At 53.3% G+C, this 22,894-nt stretch overlaps 1 protein-coding gene across 2 annotated transcripts; it reads right to left on the bottom strand.

The window, feature by feature from the left end:
• Positions 1 to 19,419: 19,419 nt before the first annotated feature.
• FAM241B (family with sequence similarity 241 member B) lies at positions 19,420 to 22,469 on the bottom strand. Of its 2 annotated transcripts, none has more exons than XM_065919875.1 (3): positions 22,262 to 22,469; positions 20,875 to 21,004; positions 19,420 to 20,205 (listed from the first exon to the last, which is right to left on the bottom strand). In XM_065919875.1, the coding sequence occupies exons 2-3, from the start codon at positions 20,965 to 20,967 to the stop codon at positions 19,936 to 19,938; spliced, it is 363 nt and encodes a 120-aa protein (XP_065775947.1). In that variant the 5' UTR covers positions 20,968 to 21,004; positions 22,262 to 22,469; the 3' UTR covers positions 19,420 to 19,935. The 2 variants fall into 2 exon arrangements, with proteins under 2 accessions (XP_065775947.1, XP_065775946.1); XM_065919874.1 differs by having other exon boundaries at positions 20,875 to 21,103; positions 22,262 to 22,322.
• Positions 22,470 to 22,894: the final 425 nt, after the last annotated feature.

Raw genomic sequence — 22,894 nt, 5'->3', positions numbered from 1 at the left:
GGCAGAACCACTCAGTGCCTCACTTCCAGGGATCCAGCTGGCCAAGAACAAGGCTTAGCTGGCCTGAGTGACCAGGCTTGGGGGTGGCAGGGGGACCTCCACTTCGGGGCTTGAGGCTCAGAGCTCCCTTCTCCTGGAGCAAGCGAGACATGAGGGGAAGTCAATACCCCTCCAAGGGCACACACGTCCATGCACCAGTTCCATGTGCTTCTACATTCTCTCCCTTTCTCTCTGTGCCCCTGACTCTGTCTGCTTCTGTCTCTCCAGGCCATTTTTTTTTTTTTTTTTTTTTAGTCTTTATTGAATTTATTACAATATTGCTTCTGTCTTATGTTTTGGTTTCTTGGCTGTGAGACATGTGGGATCTCAGCTCCCCATCCAGGGATCAAACTCCCTGCATTGGAAGATAAAGGCTTAACCAATGGACCACCAAGCAAGACCGCCGTCTCTGGGCCTTTTGTTCCCCTCTGCCTGTTTCTCTGTGTCTCTCTCATCTTTCTCTCTCTCTCTCTTTCTTGCCTCATTCTCCCTCATATTCTCTATTGTCAGAGAATCTCTGTTGAATTAAGGAGTCTTAATCCCACCGGACAGATGGTAAGGGAGCCCCCAGGGGTCACCGAGAGACCAGCTCTGGGTCAGCCAGGGCAGGGCCAGGCCACGAATCCAGGGCTGGAGTGTCCCAAATGGGTTGAGCGCTCCACCTCCCCACCCAGCGGGCTGGCGCAGAGAAGGCTGAGGAGGCCATCTAGCGAGTCACTATCCCCCTCTTCCCTCTGCCCACAGCTCTCCGAGGCACTGCCCCTTCCTACCGTGGGCGTGGGGTAGGCGCCCCCTTTCCCTCCCTCCACTCCCAGCACCCACTCCCCCCTCAGCTGGGGCGGTACTGGCCTACACGTGCGTTTTACCCTCTGACCCCCCCTCTGACAACCTTGGCAGCCTTCTCCACCTCAGCACTCCAGGGAGAACGGCTCAGTGGCCGGACCAAGTTCCCAGCAACCACAGCTATGGGCTCCTGACCAGAGTGGGTCTGGCTCCACCAGCCCTGGCTCACCCTGGGCTGCTCTAGTGGAAGAGGTGAGAGGACCCTGGGAGGCGTGGGTCCTGGGAACCCATCCTGATTTCCAAACACAGCAGTCCAGAACCTGGATGGGGCGGCTGGGGAGGCCCTGATGTGAGCTGGGAAGTTGGAGATGAATTTTCACCCTAGAAGAGTATGCACAGAAATAATAACAGCAAAGCGTTGCGGGACCTGTTCTAAGCAATGTATGTGTTAACTCATCTGATCCCTACCATGGCCCATTATTATCCCTTCTACACAGGTGAGGGAACCATAGTCTGGAGAGGTTAAATGACTTGCCAAGATCCCAGGACTCCACCCCTGCGGGCTCTAGAGACAGCTCCTGGGCACTTCCCTGGGTCAGCTCGGGAACAGTTTTAACAGACTGAGCTGAGATGCTCAGACGTCAGGGATGTGCAGTCACAGTCACAGAGGTCCCACACTGGGTTTAAAGCCCTGCGGTTGCCATCTTGAAATTCTGAGTAACCTTTGAAAACAGGACCCAGAGTTTTCATTTTGCTCTGGGCTCTGCAAATCATGTGACCAGTTCTAGGAACAGAAACCATGCTCCCAGAGGCCATTCTCTGGAGGGAAAACTGGCCACTTAGCCCCACCCCTCTGCTTCTTGCTCACTGGTCTTTGCTTGGTCTTCTTCTAGCTCCTTCTGGGTGTCTGCTGGCGGCCACGTGAGCTCTAAGTGTGTCTCTTTCTCTGAACAGCACCAACATGAGAAGTCCTAAATACTCCACCCCCCCTGCCCTGCCCTGGAGAGAGAAGCAAGAGTAGGGAGCAGCCTGGGCCTAGGTACCCTGGCCCCCAGAGCAGCTGGGCGGGAGGTTTCTGGAGCTATTCTGTTCCACCCCTCCTCCTGGTGATGCATGTCTACAGCTCTCCTGAGTCTGGGGTAGGCTACAGGTGTGACCTTGAGCCCCACATGCTCAGAGTCAAGTGGGGGACTAACTCTGCCCACTGTGCTGTTTCCACAGTTCCAGCAGGCAGAGCCCTCTCCCCTCAGGACAGGATGCCTTGTGGTTTAATGCTTGGATGTTGAGTCATGGGGCCAGTTTCACTCCTGCTGAGGCTGAGAAGTTGGACAGAGAGAGACCCTGAAAACGGTGAAGAGACACCAGCGTTCCATCCAGTTCTGCCACTGCATCGCAGGGTGACCCGAGCAAGCCAGCAGCCCTCTGGGCCTGTGATCTTGCATCATTAGAGGATTAGAGTAACATTAGAGGGTGAGACCTGAGGGGGTTTCTTTGAGGTCCCTCCTTGCCTTGAGTCGACAGTTTGAGGACTCATGAAGATGGATATATTTTAAAGCCAGCACGCTAAGACCAGAATTCTTCTGGTTAGGAGGAAACCCTGAGATGATCCCCAGCCTCAACTCCCATCCAATCGTCTCAGCAACTCTGAGACTCCAGCAAAGGCCCACATGACACTTTCACTCATCTGGCTTGGGGTCAGAAGCCAAAGCCTGAATGAGTGCTGTGGGCAGAGGGAAGGATGCTCTGGTTGACTGGGTGGTCCCACCTGAATGACTGGCAGTGAGAATCAGAAGTGGGGGGGGACATAACTGTTAGAGAGAAGTCAGGGGGAGAGGAGTTGGCTGCTCAAGCCAGCATGACAACCCACATTTGCTCCATGCAGCCTGGCTGAATCCCTAACAGGGGCCATCCTCCTCTCTGGAGGCACAGAGCTCTCCAGGCACCCCTCTATTGTGACATGGCAGATGCGCTCACCTGGATTCCCTCCAAGGCATGAGCTCCTCCAGGGAGACCACACCTCATTCATCTGACTATCTCAGCACACAGCTGAGGATCTGGCAGAGTCCCACCCACTACCCCTTCCCTAACCCTTCCCACCCCAGTGTCGAGCTCCCGAGAAGCCAGTTTCCTGCTTTATCTATACCTTGGCACATTAGACTGTGAAGCAGAAGTTCACCTATTTGTCTGCCACATAGACCGTGAACTTGCTGAAAGCAGGAACCACATCTTCTCCACCCTGTGTCCCCTGTCTCAGGGCCATGGACTCAACAGGTCTTCAGTGTATGTCTGTTCAGTAAAGTCACTGCAAACGGTGACTGCAGCCATGAAATTAAAGATGCTTGGTCCTTGAGAGAAAAGCTATGACAACCTAGACAGCGTATTAAAAAGCAGAGATATCTCTTTGCCAACAAAGGTCCATCTAGTCAAACCTATGGTTTTTCAAGTAGTTAGGTATGAATGTGGGAGCTGGACCATAAAGAGGGGTGAGCACCAAAGAATGGATGCTTTTGAACTGTGGTGTTGGCGAAGACTCTTGAGAGTCCCATGGACGGCAAGGAGATCAAAGCAGTCAATCCTAAAGGAAATCAACACTGAACATTCATTGGAAGGACTGAGGCTGAAGCTGAAGCTTCAATAATTTGGCCACCTGATGTGAAGAACTGACTCAATGAAAAAGACCCTGATGCTGGGAAAGATTGAGGGCAGGAGGAGAAGGGGACGACAGAGGATGAGATGGTTGGATGGCATCACTGACAGTGGATATGAGCTTGAGCAAACGCCAGGAGCTGGTGAAGGACAGGGAAGGCTGGTGGGCTTCAGACCCTGGAGTTGCAGAGAATCGGACATGACGGAGCGACTGAACAACAATGAAGAAGCCGCCCAGCATACAACTCTCATGAAATAGACATCCTTATGCCCAAAGAGGCCATAACAACTTCCTGTTTGTTTTAAAATTAGCATGTGCCTCGTTTCCCTTGCACGATTTCTTAAGGTGATCTCTTCTATCCGGAAGAATGGTACCCGTAATTACAGGAAGCGCGTTTGTGTGTGCCCGGCCGACTGCACTTCCTGCTTGGCAGGGACAGGACGGGCATACTCAGGTCCTCCAGCTGCCCGTTTCCCATTCGGAGTTGGGGATGACATAAATGTGGCCACTCCCTAGCCCAGTCTCAACATCCATGCACCAGAGGCCTTGGGATGGTCACAGGAAAGCTCAGCGTTCTGCATATTATAAGCCCAGACTGGGGGCTAAAAATGGCCTCAGGAAAAACCAGCCATAGTTGATCAAAGAGTTCTTCCCACTTGGAGGAAACCCCGCAGAGCATGAGCTCATCCCACGCTGCTCCCAGGAGGAGTCCAGATCTCCAGCTGGGAGGCAGGCTGGTGGGCCGAACTGCCTCATCTCCTTCATGACGTCCTTTGTCTAATCCCCGGGGTTCTGATCATGACAGGGGACCTGCAGCTTTACCCCCCGCACCCCACCAGCCTTGCCAGGCTTGTCCTGGGGCCCGGGAGGGGGAGAAGGGCCAGAGTCCAGCTCCTAACCCCTGCCAGCCCAGCAAACAAGGCCTCAAAATACAAGCGAGCACAGTCAGTCACAAGTTCAAGGGGACCTGGAGTTTGTGAAGGGCCACTTCCCAGACCTCCCTCATGTAAACCAACTGTGTAAAGTGCTGAGCAAACTCTGGGAGACGGTGAAAGACGGAAGCCTGGCGTGCTGCAGTCCATGGGGTCGCAGAGTTGGACAGGACTTAGTGACTAAATAACAATAACAAACCTGTCCTTCTGGGTCGAAGCACAAAAAACTTAGGAACCGAGCAGTGTGCAGCCCCGAACAACCCTCCTGTTCTTCCTCTGCAAAGTTGAAGGCTGCACCTAATACTCAACAAATCTTCATTTTGTCGCTTGTAAAGTATAGATGGGGAGAGGCACACAGTATGAGCCCCAGGAGGAGGGAGTCCAGCAGCTGGGGCTTGGAGGAAAAAGCTTCAGGAGGCCTGGCAGGTGGCTGCACTCTTCTGCACCCCTAGGCTTTTCCAGGGCAGACAAGAGAGAGTTGGATGGAAGGAGAGAGAAGCATTTAGCATCCCAGGGCTCAGGGCAAAGCCTCAGTGAGCAGGAAGAAGGGCTGGGTTCCAGTGCTGACTGAGTAGAGGTGGAGGCAGACATGTGAGCCTCCAGACACCCCACCTGTGCCTGCCCCACGCAACAAAGACCTAGTTAAGCCTCAGCACTATACACAGGGCCTTGGAACAAGGTGGGGAGAACAAAGGGGCCCACTGGGAATCAACAGCATTTGCCAACCTCCTTGATAAACATCACTGGGGGTTCCACTGACCCGGAGGCCCCAGGACTCTAAGTGTGGTTGGGGCAGGAACTTCAGGTTTGAAGGGGGTCGTTTGAGGGTGAAGGGGTACAGCCAGGTAGAAACTTCACAAAGGCAGAGTGACAGCCCTACCCTGGCCCCATCTATGGGGAGCTTGACCTGGGCAACAGCAGATGGAGGTGAGGGACTTGGCTGGAGTCCATGTGGCCAAGGGAAGGGGGCTATGGGCAACCCCCCTCCCCCTTTTCAAAGTCCCTTTCGGCTCTGGGTTTTTTCCAGTGGGGTCAGGGTTTGTAGGGCCTTTGGCCCAAGGGGAGGTTAGCTGGAGACAGCTGATATGGTCAGGCTTCCAGCTCAGCCCCCAGGCTAAGCAACCCCATTCCTACCACCTTCAGAATCCCCAGCCAGGGACTATCGGGCTTTGCACTTTTCTTTAGAAAATTCCTTGGATCACTTTGCATTTATCCTCATGGGTTGCCAACTCCCAACATACACACACACACACACACTCTCATAAAACACAATCACACACAACCTTTTGATACCTCCATGGGTTCCCTTCCATCCTTCCAAATGTACACACATTTCTTTTGAACCATTTTATGTATAATGTATAAAAATGATATGTTTTATTCTGCCCTGTCTACCTAATACATCTCATACAGGTTTTTATGTATAAACCCTGTTTGATAGCACAGCTATTTCAAAAGAGAACAAGTACTGAAGCTCATGGGCTTCCCAGGTGGTGCTACTGATAAAGAACCCACCTGCCAGTGCAGCAGACGTAAGAGGTGTGGGTTCGGTTTATAGGTCGGGAAGATCCCCTGGATGAGGAAATGGCAACCCACTCTAGTATTCTTGCCTGGAGAATCCCATGGACAGAGCCTGGGGGGCTACAGTCCATTGGGTCACAGAGAGTTGGACACTACCGAATGACTGATCCTTTCCCTTTTCACAGAAGCTCATGCATTGCAGGCTGAGGGTGGGGGGAAGGGAGAGGGGAGAGACCTGGAAAGGCCAGCCTGCAGAGCTGCAGGCATTGAACACACAGCACGTATGCGCCCAGCAGCTCTGGCCCCGGGGACACCCCCCTTGAGCATCCATTGAGCTCCTCTGGTCTCAGAGGAGACAGAGCGGAGCACACCCAAGTTCTACAGCAGTAGGGCAGGGGTTCCTTAAATTAAAAAAATGCAGAAATCCAGAAATGATCATAGGTGCAAAAATGAAAACATTTAGAATGAGAAAAATCAAAACAAACGACAAGTTTTAAAAAGCTGATGAATTCCACAGACATTACAAAATCCAAAACGATATTCCAGATCAGCTTCTGCCTTTGCCCAGTTCAGACCTCATTCCCCTCCCCTCCACCTGCTCTGAAGCTGCTTACATCGCCCTAAGAGGCACCTCTTTGCCCAGCACAGGGGACATCAGAAACGCACTGGAGCTGTTTGCCTCCCTCCAACCCAGGATGGCCAGCGACGAATGCCACAACCAGTGACACACCTCCTTAAACCCAAGCAGACTCCCCTCAGCTTGGCGTCTCCTGAGCCAGATCCCAGCGATGCCCTGACCAACCCCTCCAAGCATCAGGCAAAGTGAAGGGAGAAGTCAGTGGTCTTCACAGGTTGCAGTTAAATTATTTCATTTGTACAATTATTACAAATGCCTTGTCACCACGGGGACACACTGCGAGGAACCCTCCTGGGCCTGAGAAGGCTCCGGTGCACGGGGCCACCCAGGGTTTGAAGTCTCACCAGCTTCTGGTAGCAACACATCTGCCAGAGACCTTCGCCCTTCACTTTTTCTGGCTGACTTTATCACAAGGTAAATGTCACTTCCTCCTGACCCCTAGCCTACAATAGGGCCTTGCTGTTCTGTCTTACGGAACCCTGCTTTTGCCCTGTTGTGTATTTTCCATAATTGGTAGCTATATTTTTGTGTGTTTATTGACTGGTGTCCGTCTCTCCCAGCAGACTGTCAGTCCCAGAGGGCAGGGACCACATCAGTCTTGTCTACTGTGTGTCCCAGAGTCTAGCACCCCCAGCCCACTATCCACAGTGACAGGGAGAGTAAACAGGGTGTGGCCGTGTGGGACACTGTGTAGATGTCAGAACACAAAGCCCCAAGGGGTGAATGAGCTCCTCTGCTCCCGGCCTGCCCAGTGACCCTCTTCCAGCAGCTAACTGCCTGCTAAGTCCACATAATGCTCAGAGATACACAAAGCCTAAAAGAAAACAAGAGTAAGAAGGAAGAGATACCAGGGGAGGTGAGGGGGAACCATCATCAGAGCCTTACACCTTTCATAGTGTTTATTAAAGATGTGGAAAATACCATATTAAAATGTGAAAACACAAAAACAGTGAATGTGGGTGGGTGTGTTTTGTTTTGAACAAATCAGTAAATTCTGGAATGTTCAAAAGGAAGCAAGACAGACACACAAGATGGAATGGGACAAACCTTCTACGTCACAAGTGAACTACATTATATTATAGATATTCCTTGATTTGCATGATGAGGTTACATCCAGATAAACCCGCTGTAAGTGGAAAATGCATTTCATACACCTAACCTGCCAAACATCATAGCTTAGCCAGCCTGCCTGAAACATGCTCAGAACCCTGACAGTAGCCTACAGTTGGGCAAAATCACCTAACACCAAGTTATTTTATAATAAAGAGCTGAATCTCTTGGGTAATTTATTGACTACTCTACAGAAAGTGAAAAGAAAGATGTGGGTGCAGAATGGTTGTAAGTGTATCGGCTGTTTACCCTCGTGACGGTGTGGCGGACAGACCTGGCGCTGCCCAGCATCATATATTGCTAACTTGGGACAAGGTCAGAATTCAAGATTTGTAGTTCCATTTCCACTGAATGCCTTTGCACTATTGTGAAGTTGAAACATTATAAGCTGAACCATTATAAGCTGGAGACTGTTTGTATACAAGTATTTCTTAGAAATATGAGATTCGTCAGGGAAATAGGTTGGCCAAAGAAATAAAAGAGAAAGAATGAGAGATGGAGAGAGGGAGGGAAAGAAGGCGGGTAGGAAGGAAGGAGTCATTAAGACCTCAGAACTCAGCAAAATGAGAGAAGTTACCTAAAAGACTGTCATGATGTTCGGCCTGAGCTGAAACTGTCCTCTCAGGCCTGCAGTGCAGAACGCCTGATGAATGGGGCCTTCAGGTGGTGTCACCGGCATGTGGGCTCTGCAGTGACTTGGTTTTAGGGAGCGGGGCTGGAGCTAGCCACCAGCCCTTACCTCACTCTACAGGAAGGGCTCCTGCCCGCGCTCACCTGGCCTGAGCGAGCTCTGGCCATCACACAGGACAATCCGGGAGCTTCCAGAAGTGGAGGGCTGACACTTTCCATGTCCACCAGACCTGCTTCCTTAGTACCAGAACCCTCAGGCCTTGCCCACCAGGAGGGGAAGCTGATCACAGGTTTCTGGAAGCAGAACCAGCTCTCCTCCTCCCGGGCCTCCCTGGCAGCCCCTCCCAGCCCCCAGCTCCTCTGTCCCCCCGCTGTATCCTTTGTCCGCAGCTGTGTCTGTGAGCGACTCTCTGTACCCCCCTTCTCTAGCCCCTTCTTTCTTCTGTCGGCAGTGTAGCACATGTTCCCCACTCCCCGACTGATCTATTTGAGGAGAATGTGGGGAAACGACTCTTTAATTAATCTCCTGCCTTCATTAATTATTGTAATGGCTTTCAACTTGGGGCGGGGGGGCGAGGGTCACAATGCGCCTAATATGTTTTGATGTCGACAAACACATTCTCTCCTTGGTAGAGAAAGAGGCCTGCTTGGGGTTTGGGGCTGTGGAGTGATTTACAGAGAACATCAACATCAGAGAAATTCTCCCGCTACAGACTCCTGGGTTGGCTTTCTGGAACTCTTCCCCACCCCCACACGCTCTCTCTCTCCGCTTAAGATCCGTGTCTCCTGGCCTCACTTGTCCTCCTCTCCCAACGCTCCTCCCTCTGGTAACTCATCTCTTTTCTCATGTTCACGTCCCTCTTTTTCCCACCACACCCCTCTCGCTGCCTCTCTCCTTCTCTCCAAAGCTGAGGAGTCTTAGGTAACGTGGCTGAGCCACGTCATTGTCTATAAGCAAAGGGGCCAGAGTCCTGAAGGGTGCTGTGGGCAGGAGAGGTGGGAACCGGGTCTGCTCCAGCCTGTTTCTCTGTAGAAAGCCCTCAACTGGCCTCTAAGGGTGTCTCACTGTCTTCATGAGAGCAGGCAAAGGTTACCAGGGGGACCCTGTGTAAACAAAATGCTTTCCAGGCCTTCGTGGACCTGGAGAAGTCTTCCAGGTCTGCCATCAGTAGGGAAAAGACAATTTGGGCTGGCAGGATTTCTGGAAAGAAGGAAGGAGATGGAGCTAAGAAAAACAGTCCCACAAATCACTCTTCAATGAGGTGAGTCTCCACGGCAACCTGGCCAGGGCTGAGAACCACAGAGGCAAGAGATGCACTGTTGCCATGGAAACCACATCCTAGAAACCCACTGGTATTGGTCCCTGTTTGCCTTTGCAGATGAGGTGCTGGGGGCAGGGGCTAGACCTCCAGGGCCCCTCAGAGGAACAGGATGGAGGGGAGAAGAAGAAAAGGGGATAGAAACAAGGGGTAGGAGAAAGAGAGGCAAGAGGGGAGAGGAGATGGAGAGAAGGAGACAGAGGATGATAGAAGGAGGGAGAGAGAAGAGGAGGGAACCAGATGGCCTCTTAGGTGCATCCTGAGTTCTCCCGGCTTTGCCCAACAGCAAAGGAAGTACTCTGCACTCGGTGTGGGCATGTGTGAGTGAGTTGAGTGAAGGGAAGGGGCTTGAGCTGGAGCCCAGGCGAAGCCTCATGCCAGTTGGAGCCAAGGCAACTACCTGTCCTCCTTGCTTTTACCCCATCATTATTCAAAATGAGTAGATGGAGCACTCCCTGGGGGTGCCTGCTCACTGACCACAGAAGAACTCCCCCGAAAGGTCTGGAACCAGAGGAACCCCTTTCGGGGCCTCTGGGCCCTCTGCCCCAGGGTGCCCAAGCACCGGGCCTCCAGAGGGAAGGTGACTGGAAGTGGGTCCCAAAGCCGGCCTCTTGCCCTAATTACTCCCAGACACAGTCTGCGATTCCCTCTTTCTGGGAGTTAAATGGCTACTGTGTGCCTAGCGCCACCTGCTGGTGACCACTGGAAGCAAGCCAGCCGTGGCTAGAACTGGCTGATCCTGCTGTGACCTCCACCACTGAGCATCCTCTTGAAGCTAGGTGTCCAACTGGCACCCTCCTTCAGGTCCCTCAGACAGTCTGTGGGCATCATGAACCCTTCAGTCAAACGAGCCATCGTTGCGTTGAGTGTCCGGTCTGGTCAAGTCAGTTCCCTCGCTGGGCTGCCACATCCTATCTGTGCAATGAAGGTCTAGAAGGGCTCTTTATGGCTTGGAGAGTCTGATTCCTGGACTCAAGCCAGAATCTAGCTCCTATCTGGACGATGTCTTTGAGTCTGAAGGGAGATACCAGAAGCCCACCCCAATGTACTGTTCCTTGGGCTGGGAGCTCTGTAAACCCCACATGGGTCAAGGGTGTGCCTGGCCCAGGAGGACCCCAGGTTCCCCCATCACCTTCCCTTTACTAAGTGAGCCCAGTGAGCGGAAGACAAAGCCTCAGCATGGCCACACACAGCATGCACTGCCAGACGGGCCCCAGACCCCAGCAAACCCACCTGCCCCTCCTCTGTAGTCTGAAAATCCCCTGGGTCCGCAAAGGCTCCTAGAAGTCTGTCAGAGGGGAAGGGAAGCTGGGGAACCAACTTTCTCCTAATCAATATGGGTGCCCACCACCTCTGAACAAAGAAGTTTCCTTCATTTTCTGTAGGAGAGATGCCACTTTAGGACACAGTGCTTCCTGAGCATCTATGGCTGGTGAACTGTCTGCTGGCAACCGAGAGAGCCAGGGCCACAGTGAAGGAGTTCTGGAGGTGATGGTGGTCACCTTGCTAGCCCAGAAAGGCAGGAAGTAAGTGAAGAGAGGCTTTGGGTCAGGAGAGCCAAGTTCAAATCACAGCTTGCCCTCTTAGTAGTTCCATGATCTGTTGCCATTTTCCCATGACCAGCTGGAGGTAATAGCAGTGTCCACCTCCCAGGCTTTTGGTGAAGATTAAATGAGATAATGTGTGTGAAGCCCTTAACACAAGGCTTGGCCCACAGCAGCACTCATTATTACAGACTCAACTCAGAAGTCTCTGGACTTGGACCAGGTCAATTCTGATTCGTTATAATATCAACAACAAGTATAAAGTGCTTCTCCTGTTAATAACTATTTGTGGAGCACCTATTATGTGCCAGGCACTGTGCTGGACAACAGGGCTAGAGCAACAGAGAAGACGGGTGTGATGCCAGACTTCATGGAGTTCCTAGTCTGGTGAGAGGCAAGGGAGAGTGGTAGACAGACCTCAAACAAATAGTGACATGAAAAATAAATTACTCTCCATTCTGAAAGGGAAGCAAAAGTGCCAAGGGAGCATGGGGCTATAAAGTTGACTTCATCTGAGTGGTTAGGGAAGATTGATCTTTCCTCTCCCACTCTCAGGCTGACTGGAATAAGAACACGATGGCTGGAGCTTAGCAATCATCTTGGACCACAAGGCAGCTGGATAAGATCAAACTGCGTGCCTGACAGCTTTGTGAAGGTGCCCAACACCTTTCTGTATTGTCTACTTCTGAATTTTTTTTTTTTTCATTTTCCTGAGGGAACATTATTGTAATCTTATTTAAGAACAGTATTGTTTTAGATCCTATCTGTCCTTGTCCTCAGAAAGTTCTGAACCACTGAACTGGGGTTAGTAATGAACATGCTGCCTCCTCTTTAGACTGTAAGAATATTGGGGGCAGAGGGGGTGTCCAGCCCAGGGTTTCCTCAAAAGAAGTTTGCAGAGTTAGTTTCATTGAGTGTGAAGGAGTTTACAAGAGACAGGGAAAAAAAATCACTGAAGAGATAAATTAAGGTGGGTGCAAATCTGGGACAAGAAGCCTAAACCATTTCAAGTGATGTCTGAAGACAGAGCTAGAGGAGGGTGGGACAGGGAACTCTGCAGCCAAGGACAGAATCTAGCGGAACAAGAGCTGAGGGAATTGAACCCAGGGACAGGACTGATCTCCAGAGCAAAATACTTTGGGGAGTTCCTCAGGGATGGCTTCAACTTGACCCTGACTTTGAATGTAATGTCTAGGGAAGACTCAAGACTTGGGCAGCTGAGAGACCTGGTTTTAAATCCTGTTGTGCTGCTTACTAGCTGGGTGAATTTAGGTAACTTGCATGACCTCTCTGAGCTTTCATTTACTCATAAAAGAGGTAAAATTGGATGGAATAATATATATGCATTCCCTCCCCACACTGCCCAGTATATTGTGGTGGTGGTTGTTTAGTCTCTTGGTCAAGTCTGACCCTTTTGCGACCCCACAGACTATAGCCCGCCAGGCCCCTCTGCCCATGGGATTTCTCAGGCAAGAATACTGGAGTATCAGTAATCACAGGAAACTGGGCTCAGTGAAGACAGGTGAGTGTGGAGGTACTGGTGGGTGCTACGTTGGATGGGGCTACACTAGACACAGCCCCCCAAACCTAGAGAGAGCCCACCTCGGTGACGACAGCAAGCCTGGCCCATCACCCCATGAGACCTCTCAGTCCATTTTTCTGCCTGGAGGCTCCAGGAACAAGGGCTCTGGATCAAGACCCACCCCAAGGCCCTTGTTGACAGAGTCTCTTCCTGGGTGGCCTCAGTCACCCTGCACCCTCCCCTCCCACCCCCAGGGCTCCCAGTCCAGGTCCACTACCTCCCAACTGTGCAACCAGGTGTGAGTTGCTTTAACCTCTCCAAGCCCCAGAGTCACCATCTGTGAAAACCGGGAAAGACATCTTTTTTTTTTTCTTTGTGGGAGGATGAAATGGGACAAGGCTCTTAGCCCAGGATGAGACCATACTAAACTCATTGTAATGAAATTGCATACACTCTCTGCCAGGAATCTGAGTTTGGCTAGTACTGAAATGCAAGGCAATCCTAAGCCTGGTCTGGTTGAGCCCAGCACTCACCTGGGGCAGGAGGAGATTTGATGGCGGGATGGAAGTCATGCTCCTGCACAAAATTCCACCAGGTGGCGCCATGGTACAACATTCACAGCCCTTCAGGCCAACAAGCCAAGATTGCTGGGGTCTCCAGGGTCTTCCTGCACAAGAGGAACCGGACTTTATTAGCCAAGTCAGAGCTAAACAAAGTCTGAAGCTGTATCATTCTTCACAGCTTCCCTCCATTTCCTTCATCTAGAGCTTCATCAAAAGTGTGGTGCGAAGACAGTGTGTGTGTGTGTGGGGTGGGGGGGGGGCGGGGGTGGGTGGACAGGGACAGTGATGATGGCAACGCCAAGCCGTGCCAGCTGCAAAGTTCATTAAGCATCTCCTACGGGAAAGGCTCTGTGGCAGGTACTGAGTTTTAGAGTGGGGAGGAGCCTTCGAGGAAACCCACCCGTGCCGCTTCATTTTTCCAGAATGGAAGGAGGCCAGTGGAGGGTAGCGCCTGTCTGTCAGAGGTGGTAGAGGCCAGCCAGGCTCACCTGGGGTTCGGCATGACTCAGGATGGGTTGCAGGTGAAGCCTCCACGGGTGAGGAGAAAGCCAGGGGAAGACAAGAAAGTCACTGCACCCAGCTGCAGAGGGGACTGAGGAGACAACTGGGTGTGACTTCCTAGGCTCTTCCTGCCTCACTCTCTCCTGGCACACAGAACACCCTCTCTGAGTGTCTGCTGAACGGACTGCCCTCCTGGGACAAAGATTAAACCACACAGGGAGCTTCTTCCTCCAGCCCTGAAGAAGGGGAGCATTTCTGTCAGGGCCCCAGGGAGTGGTTCAAGGTCAGAGCTGCAAGGTCCTTGGGGGTCCAACTCCTGGGTCAACCTCCTGTGGTACAGGTGACTCCATGAGGACAAAAGAGAGTCTACAGCTCACCCCAATACCAAAACTCAACAAAATGAAGCAGGGTTCTATGCACTAATATGAAGCGTGTCCAGGATATACTGTTAAATTAAAAAGTAAGAGAAGAAAATGGATTTAATTTTCCACTATTTATATTTAAAAAGAAGACAAAATTACTATATTTGTGTTTGCACATATTTGCATAAATAAGTTCTGGAAGGATTTAAAAGACGCTAAGAACAGTAGTTGGAGGGTGAAGGGGGGAATAGATGGATGGATGAGGAGGGGGAAGGAGAGAGACTTTGCCCGTTTGCATCTGTACATTGTCTGGTCTTTGAACCATGCAAACAAATTATTTTTCAAAGACTAAATTTTAAAAATATTCTTATGGCTGATTCACGTTGTTGTACAGCAGAAACCAACAAAAAATGTAAAGCAATTATTCCTCCAATTTTAAAACATTTTTAAATAGCTTGCCCAAGATCATACAGCATTTCCCAAGTTGTAGGATGCTTTCACATGGCAGGGTGTGAAATGATTTGTGGTTCACAAGATGATGGTAAGTAATTCACAAACACAGCATTGAGTCCTTCCGTGAGAAAGCCATTCCCTTTTCATTTCTCTTCAGTCTTCTGAATCCATCAAGGGGAGCGTCTCAGTGAGATGCCAGTGGGTCTTTAACACCTCTCCAAATCCTCATAAACCACTTTTTAAACAAAGAAAGCAGGTATCAGACTTATAGCCGTGGACGACAGCAGTGCCTACTAGCTAAATGGTGAAAATGGAATCATGTCACTTCCTCTACACTGAATGTACTTGTACTAATATTTATGAAGAATGGCAAGGAACATTGGCCTTCAATTTGCAAAAGTAATATGAGTCTTCCTTTTCAAAATACTTTTAAGTAAAATTTGTGTTGCTCTAAAGAAAACTATTATGTAAACCCTAATGCCACTGCTGTGTGAACAGGGTATTATCAAGTGCTAGCCTTGTACCAAAAACTGCTAAGTATTTCCCATGAGTTTATATACTGACCCTCCTGCCAGTGGGATGAGAAGATGAGGACATGGAGAGGCAGGGAGAATGTGGACCTTGCCCAAGGTCACTGGTTGACTGGACATGGAGTTGGGAATTTGGCATCCAGCCCCCCGCAGGGCCCAGCATCGGAGGGACTAAAGCAAGCAGCCAAGGAGGCGTAAGTGTTAAGCCTTGCTTCTCCTGTGGTAGCACCCTGCTAGACAGGCTGCAGGCTTCTCTCTCCATCTAGCTTTGGGGGCAAAGCCCTCTGCCCCCCTCACCCTCACCTGTCCAGTCCTTCAGGGACCCTACATGAGATAATTGGATTTCTCTCCTTGTCGGTTTGCAATGAAAAACGTCACATGCTCAGGAAAGCAGGGAAGAGGGCTGCACCCCATCCAGTGGCTGCGGCCCGGAGCTGGGAAGCTCTAGAGGCCCCCCAGCCAGGCAGCTCAGCTAGAATCCTTCCACCCACCCTGTGCCCTCCGCCCTCACAGAGCTGATCTGATGGTCACATGGGTGCCAGCAGGTGGTGAGGCCTGTGAACACCCTGTCTCTCTCCTCTCTCTGGACCACGGGCACCTCGGCCCAGTCAGGGGCTGAACTTACCTACAACCCTCCATCAGAATCACCTGGGGGCTTTGTAAGAGGCAGATTCTGGGCCACACCCCTCAGCGCATCTGAGTCTATGGTGAGGCCTGAGGATCTGCATCTGAAACAAGTCTGTAGGTGATGCTACAGTATCCGTATCCATATCCCCTATCCCGAAGGTGAACAGAGGTGTGGTCAAGACTGGGCTTGGCCTCATCTGAATCCTAGCTCCACCCACTGCTCACTTAGGGGCTGAAGGGGTGCGGATCCTCTGGTGGGTTATATATGCCCTCCAGTGTGCTCAGCCCTGGTAGCTCAGACAACAGAATCAGCCTGCAATGCAGGAGACCTGGGTTTGATCCCTGGGTCGGGAAGATCCCCTGGAGAGGGGCATGGCAACCCACTGCAGTATTCTTGCCTGGAGAGTCCCATGGACGGAGGAACCTGGTGGTCTACAGTCCATAGGGGCGCAGAGTCGGGCAGGACTGAAGCAACTCACACACACACAGTGCGCTCAGCGGTGAAATAAGGACGACACTGATAGTACCGAGGTCATAAAGTCCTGGTGACAAATGACACCGAGCGCTTAGCACAGTGAGAGGCACACAGCACTCTCAGCAAAGCTCTCCTGTCCTGACACGAGACCTGTAACAAGGCCTCGGCTTAAGGAGAGAGAGAAGCAGCTGTATTTCTTCTCCAGCAGAAGTGGGGCGGGTGGTGATACTGGTCATAAAAGCCCAGCACTACCCCCAGCCGGGGGTTCTGGGTGCCTGGACATGGTGACTGCTCTGGCTGAGCCCACTGCACTGGTTCAAGGGGCAGCATCTGAGGAGGAGGTGCAGGAGTTGGAGCATTCTCCCCCACACCCCCTGTCCGTCTCCCTCACCCACTGCACCAAGCGTGATCTCCAAGGCTCCAGGCAGCAGGAGGGACCCAGATCATTACCCCTCATTGGTGATGAGGAGCAAGGTTCTAGAGGCTAAATGAGCCGGCCAAGGTCACAGACCCGCAAAGCAGAGCAGAGTCTGCAAACAAACAGGCTTCCTTCAGGGCCCAGCCGTCCAGGGTAGGGGACTTCTCTGCCCTCATGGTCGGGCATCTCTGGGCAGAGGCTCTGACCCCCACAGCAGGGCTTTTCCCTTACCTCAGAGAGCTGGAGTCCTTGCTTAGAAAGCCTGGCTCTCTGCCTCTGCTAAATGGCCCAGGGAGAGTCCCAGGGCTGGCAACACTGCTTAGTTCTGTCTCGGGCTTGGCGTTTCTTCTGGGGAGACGGAGCTGTGGTCCCCACTTGCAGGCTAGCTGGTGGGTGGGGAGGGGTAGTGTGTACAGCAAAGGGCTTGGAACTTGTGGAAGGAAGGGCCCAAGAGGCCGCTGGTGCTGGGAGATGGAGCAGGAACAGGCAGTGGGGCCAGGAGCTCCTCGCCAGACGGCCCCAACTGGGGGGCTGAAAAAGCCCATGGGGGACAGTGGGTGTTCCCAGCCTCACAGAGGCAGCGGAGGCCTGGTGTGAACCCAGCTGCGGCTCACGAGGCAGTCAGGCCACAAATCCAACCAGACATGGAAACACAGGGCTCGGAGGATTAGCCCTGGGGATTAGCGGAAACCTCCACCGAAATCTGCCCTCAAGGTGGCCCAGTCTGGGGGGGTCCCGTCATGTCACAGGCAGGGTGGTGGGTCGGGGAGCAGAGGAGGAAGGGCCCACCCTGTTCAGCAAACCTCCAGCTAGGACACCCACTAGGCCAAGAGAGCCTTCGGCCTTACTCGGGCCCATCGCGGTCTGCATCTGGCCACCTCCACCTGCTCAGAACACGCCTAGCAGCGCGATTTCTTGGTGGCGAGGGTTTACCAAAGGACCTCATACAGGAGGCAGAGATGGCTTGTATTACTAGCAGCTCCAAAGGCTGCACAACCCCAGGAGGCGCCTTCTCTCAGCACACTGCCTCTCCGAGGCAGATTTTCAGATCCTGGACCTTGAGAAATGAGGCAGGACATTGGTTAGCAATCTGCTTGGAGCCCAAGGGGCACAGGGAAGGTGGGTTGAGGAAAGGAGGGTCAAGCCCGGCCCACTTCAGCCACAGCAACTCTACTGGGTCTGTGTCTTGGGTGTTGAGCTCAAGCAGCAAACAGCGCTTCTTACTCGAACAACTCACTTTTTTCAAATCCCCACTTCTTCCCTTAAGCTGCTAACAAGTCCCTGGAGAACAGGGTGGGGTGGGGGTGGCACTGCCCCAGGGGCTGAAGCCCGGGGCACCTCCCAACCCCCAGCCCAGCGCTTGCCCCCCCTCTGCCTCCTCCTAGTCGGGAGCAGGGAGGAGGGCCCCGCTTCTCTAAAGTATCCTCAATTCTCCTCCAAGGCTGCAGGCTTTGGGAATGGAAACTGAATTACAGAAATAGACACAGTTCTCAGTCCTCCTGAATTTACGGACTCAGATTCATAGCCCTTCAAGGAATTTTATACGTTACGGTTCACTTAAGATTTATTTCTTCAGAGAGCTCCGCAAGGCAAGAAGGCAGGGAAAGCTCAGCCCCAGAAAGCACTGACGGGGCGTTTCAGGGGAGGGGAAGCTGCAGGGGCCGTCCCTCCCCCAGGGCTGCTGGGCTGGAGCCACTGGGGGCTGGGGGGCGGGTGGGGGATGTGGTGGGCAGAAAGAGGTGCCCCAGGAGACAGCCGGGAGAGCAGCCAGGCCTGGGTACCCCCTCCCCTGCCCAGGCCCCAGAGGAGCCACTGGGAGGGAGCTAGATTCCTCCTTCTCAGTCTGTGGAAATAAAGACACAGAAGACCTTGAGAAGAAGTCCTGTTTGAACAGCATAAAGCTCCCTCTGGGAGAGTCTGTGACAAAAGCCACCAGCTCCCTCCAGGGCACAGGGTCAGGGGGAGAGGGCTCTGTCCCCCGTAGCACACAGGCTCTCAGCAGGGACAGGAACCATCTCCACCTCTCCCCGAGTCTCCCCCACATACACCCCAAGCCGGGCTGCCCCGGCCTGGGCTTTCAAGAAGCACCTCCCAAACCTGCCTTCCTCCCCCGACCACCAGACCCAGGAGGACCCTAAATGAAGGGTGACAAGTCTGGCCCCAGGGCGTGGGAAGCCCTCAAGCTCACCCAGCCTCTCTCTGACCTTTGATGATCAGCCCACTGCAGGCCCAGAGCCCTCAGGCATCCAGTGCCACGCCTGCCCCCCAGCAGGGCCTCCACACAGACCCAGGGCTCAACCGGCCACAGCTCAAGACCGCGACTCACCAAAAGCAGGGCATCCTCAGCCTATGTGCCCCGAGTGGCCAGTGCCAAGGACTCTGCTTTCTGAGGAGAGTGTCCCGAGGTTAGAGGCTGTGAGAGCCTTGGCAGGCTGAGGGAGGCTGAGCAGCGTCTGGTCCGAGCCCCTGGGCCAGGGAGACCTGCACCCCAGCTGTCCTGACACAGCCCATAGCCTCACTGGCTGTTCTTGTCAGAGGACCTGCCCCATCCCACCCCACCCCCAACAAGGTGAACATCTAAGAGTGAGCCAGTTATCCAAGCATCAGTTAAGGGGCCCAACTCCAGGCTTTACCTAGCCCACTGCCCCTGCTCTCAGAGGCTGCAGGGAAAAGGTTAGAAACCACCCTCCAAGGTCAAATGCCCCCCTCTGCCCATTTCACCAGCCCCAACCACTCCCAAACCACCTTCACCATGTCTTCCAGATCTTCATGTAGCCGTACTACGCATGTCTTTATGTGGACACACTTTTACTTAAATTTCTTTATTGAAAACGCCACCACAATAAGAATACCAGTACCACATGTCATAAATAAAAGGTAGCCAATAAAAATATACCATTAAAATGGAACGGAGCTATAAAAGTTTGGAAACTTTTCCCACTAAGCCCCAGGCCTGCTCCCTAGTAACGGGGAAGCCAGCCCATGTTCTGGGCATGAAAACACATTGGCACCTAGCAGACTTTCTTCTTGGCATAAAAGGATTGGAAGAGAATTGGAAAGAGAATCCCTCTCTTGCTGTGACTTTGTGCTTAATGTCTGACACTTGCTAAACGCGTCTCAAGGGAATGAAGTGGGGATCACCCGATCCTTTGGGAATGTTGGACTAGAGGCTCCCTCTGCCTCTTGCTTAACAAATGTGCACACAGGCTCTCTGAGAACACCCTCACGGCACCGATGTGGAGCTCCTCCCCACGTGCCTGCTCTCACACCGAGGCCCCGCAGCTCCCCCTCCCACACACCTGCCCCCAGCAGCCCCCGGAGGTCACCGCTGACTCAGGTGGGACACCAGATAGATGAGGCCCACCAGCAGGAGTCCGCGCACGCCGAGCATCATGAGCAGGAAGAGGAGCAGGATGGAGGTCACCGGCTCCACGGCGTGGTTGCCCAGATGCCACTGTGGGAAGCCCATGTTGACCAGCTGCCGGTTGAGGTCATTGAAGGGGGACTGAGCGGCACCCAGCCTGGCACCTGCCTGCTGCTGGCGGGGGCCGGGACCCCCCAGGGAGGCACCGTGGCCCCTATTGAGAAAGCTCTGCAAGGTGAAGACAGAGAGAGAAGAATGAATCCAGAGAAAGCTTCCCTGGAGTTGAGGCAATGGAGGCAGGAGGATGCCTGCCCTCCCCTAAGACCACCTGGGGCCACACCCTCCTTTCTCAGCAATTAAATGCTACCCACGCAAAGCCCAACCAGAGTCACAAGCTCTCAGAGCATAGGAAATGCCAGTCCATATTCCCTACGTCACGTGGGAGACAGTAGAGGAAGGAGGGAAGGAGGGTGAGACTGTGGGGCATGGCTTCTGGGAGGACGTTTTTAACCTGCTCCTTCCTTCTTTTCAACTCATCGTGCAGCCATGGGCTCATCTTCTCCACTTATTCTCCAGCTTCTCTCTCATCCAACAGACTCTAAAAGATGCTGGCTCCAGTGGGGGTTGCTGACCAGATTAAGGGACAGAGCTCTTGGGTTTGAAGTCTGGGAAGGCTGCCTGGAGGAAGGAGAGCTGGGAAGGCACGGGGCTGGGAAATAAATCTACTGGTGTTCTTCCCAAGCCTTAAACCCCCAGGCTGCCCAGCTCTGCTCTCTATAAACAGGGCTTCAGTACAGAGAAGGTTAATCACCAGCAAGGGAGCCTCTGGGAGCGAAGAAGCAACTGGTACAGTGGACAGGAGACCAGCTGCTCTCATCCACAGGGCTGGGTGCCTACCTGTCGAGGAGTGCTACTGCGTGGCTGGGTAGTATTCCTCACACGGGGGTCATCATCCTGTACAATTTCCCCATTGGCCAAGATCCGAACCATCCTTCCAGGCTGCAACTTTCCCCAGGCCTCAAAACACCTGAAGGAAAACATTCACCAAAGAGATGCTTGCTTTCAGTGGGAAAAACTGCAATTCTGGGTGCTCACATTGGTGACCCAGGCTGAGCAGATGGTGTGTCTAGTTAATAAAAAGAAGAGAAACAGATACTAGCTGTTTCAAAGAGCCCACGAGGAAAACTATCAGAAGGACCCTTGGAGGGACTTCCCTGGCAGCCCAGTGGTTAAGACTCCTCACTGTCAATGTAGGGGGCATGTGTAAATTTCCACTTGCTGCAGGGCCAAAAAAAAAAAAAAAAGATCCTTGGAGAAGGAAGTTTTATTATTAATCACCACCGCCAGCAACAAAGGAGATGACCACCCTTGCTCATCAAGTCCACCCAGGCTCATCTCACTCACACCTCCCAACAGTCTTCTAGGGCTGCAACAGCTAGAGACCCAGAGGGGCTTACCTCACTCACCTAGGACCACCCATTCATGGGCAGCAGAGAAAGCGCATGAAACCAAGAACTCTGGCCCAAGGTCCCTCTCTGGTTACTAAGTAAGGAGTTCCGTGTCTCCATTTCCCTTCCCTTAAACAATGGTCCAGTGTGCTGTTCCCTCGGGGAGATGCTAGGGACTCAGGCCCTATGCCTGCAGGAGACGGGCCCACTTCAGAGCTACTCTCCTGCACAGGGCTTACCCTCAGCTGTCCCTCACCTCTCAGGTAACACAGGAGGGCGGGGCCGGCCTTCCCGAAATACAGGATGGGGGACGCTGCTGCGGATCTGGGAGGGGAAGGGGGGGAGGGAGAAAAGGAGGGGGAGGGCCCCAAGGGAGTCCATGGCTGGAGGTGCGGGTCCTTCCACGCTTCTCCCCGAGTCTGGGTAAAGGCTATTATTTCTCAGAATATGAGCCACAGTTTTCCTCTAAATTTTCAAAAGCACTCGTGACACAGACGCCAAAAGGGGTTAAGAGCCTTGTTCCCTTGCCCAAGGCATGGACAGGCGGATCCCCTTTTTGAAGGCTGCTGGCCCTTGCAAATAACCAAGAAGGCCCAAGGGTCCTCCGCGGTCCCTTTGTGCTCTGCCCTCCCGCCCGCTGGGTGGGCTGAGGATGCGGCGGGCCCTTCCAGCGCCCGACACCAAGGGAGGTGGGGGTGGGGAACGGGGACGGCAGGGCGCGCCGCCGGGGTGGGAGGGGCCGCTGCCCGGGCCGCGGAGCCCGACTCCGAGACCAGGCCCAGGGGAAGGGCGGCATGCACCCTCGCTCCCCCGCGCCCAGGGTCTCGGACACTCACCTGCGGGCGCGGCTCCCGGGCCTCGGTGGCGTCCACTCCCCGCGGCTCCCAGGCCGCTTCCTCCCACCTGACCTCACAGGAAGCGCGCGCCGCAGCCGCACGGCCCCGCAGGTGGCGCGGCAGCTCCCTCTGCAGGCCTCTGGGGGAACTGCAGCTGCCGGGACCCAGGCGGCGCAAGAAGCGGGAGGAGGGAGAAACACCCGGCAGAAGTGGAACCGAAAGAGGACCGGGTGCACCTCGGGGCTGGGAGAGAGGGAGACGAGTGCGGAGGAGGAAGGGAAGCAAAGAGAAGGGGGAAGAAGAGGAGGAGGAAAAGCTAGGATGTGGGGGAGCCTCTGACCTGGGTGGCACAGGCTCAGCCCGCCGGTAAGAGCTGCTGAGGCTTTAAGTAGGACCCACCCCTGCCCTCAAGGAAGTCCAACCCCACTTCCTCTGTGGAAATTCTGGAAATGAAAGGCAAAGGAGAAAGTGAAGGCAAAGGCTTAGTCGTGTCCGACTGTTTGCGACCCCATGGACTATATGGTCCATGGAATTCTCCAGGCCAGAATACTGGAGGGGATAGCCTTTCCCTTCTCCAGGGGATCGTCCCAGTCCAGGGATTGAACCCAGGTCTCCCGTATTACGGGCGGATTC

Source organism: Muntiacus reevesi, chromosome 2, assembly GCF_963930625.1.
Source record: "Muntiacus reevesi chromosome 2, mMunRee1.1, whole genome shotgun sequence".
NCBI lineage: Eukaryota > Metazoa > Chordata > Mammalia > Artiodactyla > Cervidae > Muntiacus > Muntiacus reevesi.
This window is presented reverse-complemented; position numbering and strand designations above follow the sequence as displayed.

Bases quoted from the DNA above. Each gene is read 5' to 3' on its own strand.
- FAM241B (XM_065919874.1), bottom strand. From the start codon at position 21,018: ATGTTTTCCTTCAGGTGTTTTGAGGCCTGGGGAAAGTTGCAGCCTGGA. The intron at 20,206-20,874 runs GTAGGCACCCAG...TTCACCTTGCAG, and splicing joins GCAGTAGCACTCCTCGACAG to AGCTTTCTCAATAGGGGCCA.